The following is a 5,649-nucleotide window of genomic DNA, read 5'->3' as shown; positions in this document are numbered from 1 at the left end:
TTCTCATGCATACTATATGGATCAAGCGTAAATCTATGATGGACATCATGTCTCTCCGTTATCATATGGATCAATTGCCTCAAGCTTAGCTCTATGATATAATTGTATGTGTGTCTCTCTAGTCACTTGACTGTCACAATGGAGAAAAAAAAAAGACCTTGATCTTTAGAGTTGATATCAAGTGATTCATCTTCTGTTCTCGTACCTTTGACCTTGTGCATAATGATGTTATCATCGTTTGACATCTCATCGTCGATGTTTACGTGATTTTTCTGTTAGCAATCGAGATAAACTCCTGCATAACTGTTTCAGAACACACACACAAAATAGCTAGTTCAGCATTTTTCTTACACTTTTAAGAAAAGAGTAAGAAAATATCAGGGGTAGAATCCTGAAAATACCTCTTTATATATTCCTGCTTCTTCAGCAGGTTTTGGTACTTCCACAACACAATTTGTTGGTGCCACTTCAATCACCTCAACCAACAGGCTAAAAGATGAACGGAACTTCGATTTTAGTTGTATTTTCATCGTGCTGTTACTCATCCATTCAACTAAAAGACTTGCATCCCTTGTTGCTTTCTCTATCTTTTCTATAGTTTCGGTGATTGTGTATTTTGATCCTAGCATTATCGTGTTGTTCTTGTCGTCCTGTTTTTCAAGATACCAATTAATCTAATGAGTGCAGTTCTTATTAGTAAAATTTACTACTTTATTTGAGAAAATCACTAGAGAATCCTCATTAATCAGGTATAAGTAAGAAAATATATTTTGGTTTCATGTTTGTAGAGTTTCCTGCTCTTCAAATAGGGTTGACAAATCAAGGTCGCTAGACATTGCGATCAGTTGGAAGGCATTGATAAATCCTTGAGTTTCAGGGAAAATTTTTTCGTCTGAACTTCCCTGAAAGAAAAAGCCTTGGCATTTAGTTAGCATGTTCATCTTTGAATGGTGTTTCTTGTATATAGTCATTACCTTTTCAGGTTCAAAAACTGCTCGAACATCATCTGTGTAGCATTCCTGCAGCAGGCTTATAATCTACCTGAAACCACTCATCTTTAGCAATTTCTGCTACTGTAATTCTCTGTAGAAAACAGAAGTTGAGGCTGGTTTGATCAATCTGTTGTTTTCATTGATCTTCTACATATGAATTTAAGTCCGCATAACTTTTTTGGAACGGGGATTCAATAATCTACCAATAAGTTGCTTCTGACTTGGTGTAAACCAATTTGGACATTCATACTCAACTCTCAATATCTATGCATAGGAAACTTTGTCGGATGAAGAGTTCTTTTGTACTATAAAAAGTGTTTTACCGTTTATTTTGTGAGGGAAAATACCTTTGTGTACAAATTCAATAGATTGGGGTCAGTGAATGGTAGATAACCAACACACAACTCAAATAAGATCACTCCACAAGCCCAGACATATGCAGCTGCTCCATCGTAAGTTTTCTTATTCAATTCCTGTCAATTTGACTATATTAGAGTTAGTTCTTTCATTTCAACAATGTCGGGCCATTTTATCTTATCACCTATCCACATATATTTGATTGAGAACAGTTTCCTCTTACCTCAGGTGCTACATAGCTTGGAGAACCACATTCTGTTGACAATAAACTTCCAGGCTGTAGGCATCAGTTCAGAAATTAGTAAGCGGAAACATAGAAAAGGTAGATTATATCCTGAATGGTACTCCTTGCCTGCTGTCGTTGCAAAACGGTCCTGTTGGAATTGAATCAAAATAGAGGGTTGACATGCAAAGTGACAAATGTGGGAATCATCAGCCTTCTCAATGGTAGCATTCCTATGACAAAGAATGGTATTTGCAAATTAATTTTAAGCAAAAATTTTGTTGTAAGAAAATTTTGTTATAACCCTACTGTAATGTAAATGCAGTGTTGCATCTGCAGTATCATACAAGAAAGATAACATTGGTATTGTTTGGCCATTGAAAAGCTATGGACAGGAAATGAAATGATTGTTAAAATGTCATGGAGAATTTTTTATTTATGCCATTTAATGTCGATTGGTTTGAATATTTGTTTAAATATCTAATGTATGTGGCCATTTTGAAAATTGGTGGCGCGTCTACAACATTGTCGACATCCATTTGTGTGGTTTCTCAATTATATAGGTGTAGACACCTACTTTTGTCCCCATTCCCGAAAGGGAAAGGTTCGATGATGAAAACGTAAATCTCCACTTGACAACGCATCTCCTATAAAATAAACGAATCTCGATTCCCCATTTCATTTCACCCGAAACCTGCTATTTATGGAAACCTGCTAAAAATAGTAACTGCCGTAAAAGGTAGCTTCTAAAAGTGGCAAATCATAAAGGATAGAAATCTGTCAGAATTAGGTGTTGCATTCCAACATAAATCCTAAATGAGATAGAAAACCGCGAGAATCCTATTCCTAATAGGATTCGGAAATAAGAGTTACGTATTAATTAAAATCCTAACGAGCCTAGAGTTCGTAACGGGCTCAGACGCATTCCGTCATAAAATTGATACGCGCTAAAAGACTCGAATTAATCTCAAACTCTACGGATTTCAGGAATCCGAATCTGACTAAAGAAAACAGCCCAGACCCTATTTTCAACGCCTGGCTCTGGGCGCCGAAATCTTCGGCGCCCAGGCCTGGGCGCTGAAAATACCTGGGTACGTGTTTTTTCCTAATTCTTTGTGGATTAGAACTCTGCAATTCTATCTTCCCACGAACTCTTCCCTATAAATAGCCCCCTAAATTCGACTTGAAAGAAAACAACAACACATAATTATATTCTGAGTATTGACTCCAACCCTTAGCCTAAGCCTCTCGCTGCGAAATTGTTCACGCGTTCTGTCGCAATCGATCCATAAATCGAACAGAACGTATCCGGTCCCATAATTGAGATTCGTTAAATAAAAAGGAGAAATAGCAAAGTCAAAGTGGTTAGTTTTCCGAGAACCGTGACGCACCTCTCAAGGGTGCGTCGTAATGTGTCCCTTTTCGATGATTTAACTGCTTTCCTCGCCATTTTTATGAACTGTTAAACTAACCTAATCTGATTGTTCTATCACGCCTAACAAATATAATATTTTTGGGAAATCGGATTGTCATGCTAGGTCCCTTAATGCTATTTAAATCAGATAATCACTATCGAATTAGTATTATATGTTGCATATTGCTAAAATCAACTCAGATTAGTTTAATAGTTAACGCATGTCCCTTCAATTATTTATGCTGAGCTAGTAAGGATATCCTGCCTCTGGAGTTATCGACGAGCGAAGTACTCCTCTTGGTAGTTACAGTCCCCCGAACCCTCAATCTCTACCTTGCGGGTGTATATTGAGAGATCCCCACACCAGGGATCACAAGGGAACCTACGGCCGTCGTGGTCAAACATAATTGCACTCCCTTTATGTCACGATAACCGGATTTTGTCAGTTTTTCTCATTGTCGTTAAACCTGAATGGCGACTCCTATATTACTAGTCAATTGGGTGTATACTCACAGGAAATCCAATTACACTTGATTGAATAAAAAGAATCGTCACACCCACGAGGGACGAGGTCACGCATTAGCCTCGCGCTTTTTCGACCCCCTCACAGTGGCGACTCCACAAGGGATAGTGAAGGAAATCACTAGTGGAAAAAACCCCTGTTGTAGCCCCCTTGTTGAGGGGGGCATATATAAGTGAGCCTCAATAACCCCTTAGTCAACGCGGGTCAAAACTTTAAGCATGTGGTTGGGGCGGGCTTTTGTTATGTTCGCTTCTACAGAACCTGTTGAAGGGGGCTTTAAGTTGCCCGCCTCAATAGGTAGTATTCTAAAGGGGCGGGCTTCCCGTTGTTCGCTTCAATAGATATTCACAAAATTTTAAATCAACTGAAACACACCGCCAAAGAGATAACACACAATCCCCAAATCTGTATTCGAAGCAAGAACCTTCCACCGCTCCTCACCGCGCGCTCCTCACCGCTCCTCACCTCCTCTTCACCGCGCGGCTCCACCACCACCACCACCTTCCTCGCCTCCTCTTCCATAACAGTCGCCGCCGACCGTCGTCTTGCCTATCTCGGTTGACTCTGTTTAACACAGTGACGCAATGTATCAAGGTTAGTTTATAATTGATTCTTGTTTTGCTTGGTCTTAAAATTCAGTTTCTCTTCAATTAGTTGAGCATAATGAGTTGATTATGCAGAGAATTTAGGCTAATGTTCTAATATTGGATGAATTTACAAATTAGGGTTTGATATTTATGGTTTGGATGTTTTGGATGTTTTCCCCCACCAGATGTGTGAGGATTTGATTTTTAAATTGGTTGGTCATGAGCTTGAAGATATATCTATACTCGATATTAAGCCTTGGGTAATGCATGCTGAAGTTGCTGAGAAGTTTTTGTCCTTTGAAAACCAAGTTTTTCTAGCTGGTGATGCCGCTCATCGTTTTCCTCCAGCCGGTGGATTTGGTATGAGCAAATCTACTAATTTACTAGTTTCTTGAGTTGAGATGTGAGGCACATTTATGTATCGAAACTGTGCCTTGTAGTAATGTACTACTTTTTCATGCTATGTGTAGGCATGAATACTGGGATTCAGGATGCTCAAAATCTTGCTTGGAAGCTGGCTGCAGTTGTCAACGGTATTGCTCCAACCACACTTCTCATCACATATGAAACATAACGGAGGCCGGTATTGGCATATTTTCTTTGGTCTGCTGTCTTATTTTTATTACTTCCTGAGTTTCTCGTACCTCAGTTTCCCATTGCTTAACCATTTTTCCGGTAATTGTCATATTGCTATGTTTAACACTGTCTCTTATTCCTCAGTTTTTCATTTCTTAACCATTTTCCGGTAATTGTCAGATTGCCATATTTAACACTGCACTCAGTGTTCAGAACTTCAGAGCAGCCATGGAAGTCCCTGCTGCCCTTGGACTTGACCCTACAGTTGCAAATTCAGGTGCTCAAACTTCAATTGACTCGACATTCCCAACCAACTACTTTTAACTTCCTTATTCGTCATTTTTCTATTGTTGTTAGTCACATCTCATCAGTTGTTCAATCTTTTTTCTACCTGATGGTCTTGTGTTCAGCTTGTTTTTTTTCCTTTTGTCTTGCTATGTACCTTGCAGTTGCCCAGATGTCGTTGTCTCATGTTTTCTGTACTCAGCTCTAGTTTTGCATTGTTATGATTAACATAGAGTAATTATATCACAGTTTGTTGTGTGAACTCCGTTAAGGTTAGTTTCAACAACAGCTGCCCTCGTTCTATTTTTCCTAAGATGCTTGCTTGTTGAATTTTTTTTAACATTTTCAGACACAAGTCCTGATTTCCAGTTCCCACCTTTTTATATATGAGTTTTGCATTTGGCTTGGGAGCTATTTGAATCAAAAGCACAAAGCAACCAAAGTGTAGGATCTTTAAGACAGATGGTTTTATTTTGCAGCTATATATCCAAGTCCTGCAGCATCTAAAGCTGAGTTATATAAAGTCATGATCAGTATGGTTTATTTCAGGATCACAACCATGCTCAATGTGGAATTACAGAGGTATTCTACTAATTGTTTAATTTCAGAAAATAGGTTGATGCATTTTTTTGCTTGTATATACATATACTGCTTTCCAATTTCCATCACGTGTCTTGTATTCCTGGCTGTCA

The 5,649-nt window shown here is 38.7% G+C and overlaps 2 protein-coding genes across 2 annotated transcripts; one reads left to right on the top strand and one right to left on the bottom strand.

Moving 5' to 3' along the window:
• Positions 1–302: 302 nt before the first annotated feature.
• On the bottom strand, positions 303–4,031 carry LOC110800280 (CBL-interacting serine/threonine-protein kinase 21-like). Its single transcript, XM_056832761.1, has 6 exons — positions 3,934–4,031; positions 3,721–3,841; positions 1,573–1,626; positions 1,340–1,465; positions 799–1,037; positions 303–534 (listed from the first exon to the last, which is right to left on the bottom strand). The coding sequence occupies exons 1-6, from the start codon at positions 4,029–4,031 to the stop codon at positions 378–380; spliced, it is 795 nt and encodes a 264-aa protein (XP_056688739.1). The 3' UTR covers positions 303–377.
• A 198-nt stretch (positions 4,032–4,229) lies between these two features.
• LOC130462395 (uncharacterized) lies at positions 4,230–4,949 on the top strand. Its single transcript, XM_056830548.1, has 3 exons — positions 4,230–4,456; positions 4,567–4,629; positions 4,853–4,949. The coding sequence occupies exons 1-3, from the start codon at positions 4,282–4,284 to the stop codon at positions 4,864–4,866; spliced, it is 252 nt and encodes an 83-aa protein (XP_056686526.1). The 5' UTR covers positions 4,230–4,281; the 3' UTR covers positions 4,867–4,949.
• The last annotated feature ends 700 nt before the right edge of the window (positions 4,950–5,649 follow it).

This window comes from Spinacia oleracea, chromosome 6 (assembly GCF_020520425.1).
Source record: "Spinacia oleracea cultivar Varoflay chromosome 6, BTI_SOV_V1, whole genome shotgun sequence".
Taxonomy (NCBI): Eukaryota; Viridiplantae; Streptophyta; class Magnoliopsida; order Caryophyllales; family Amaranthaceae; genus Spinacia; species Spinacia oleracea.
This window is presented reverse-complemented; position numbering and strand designations above follow the sequence as displayed.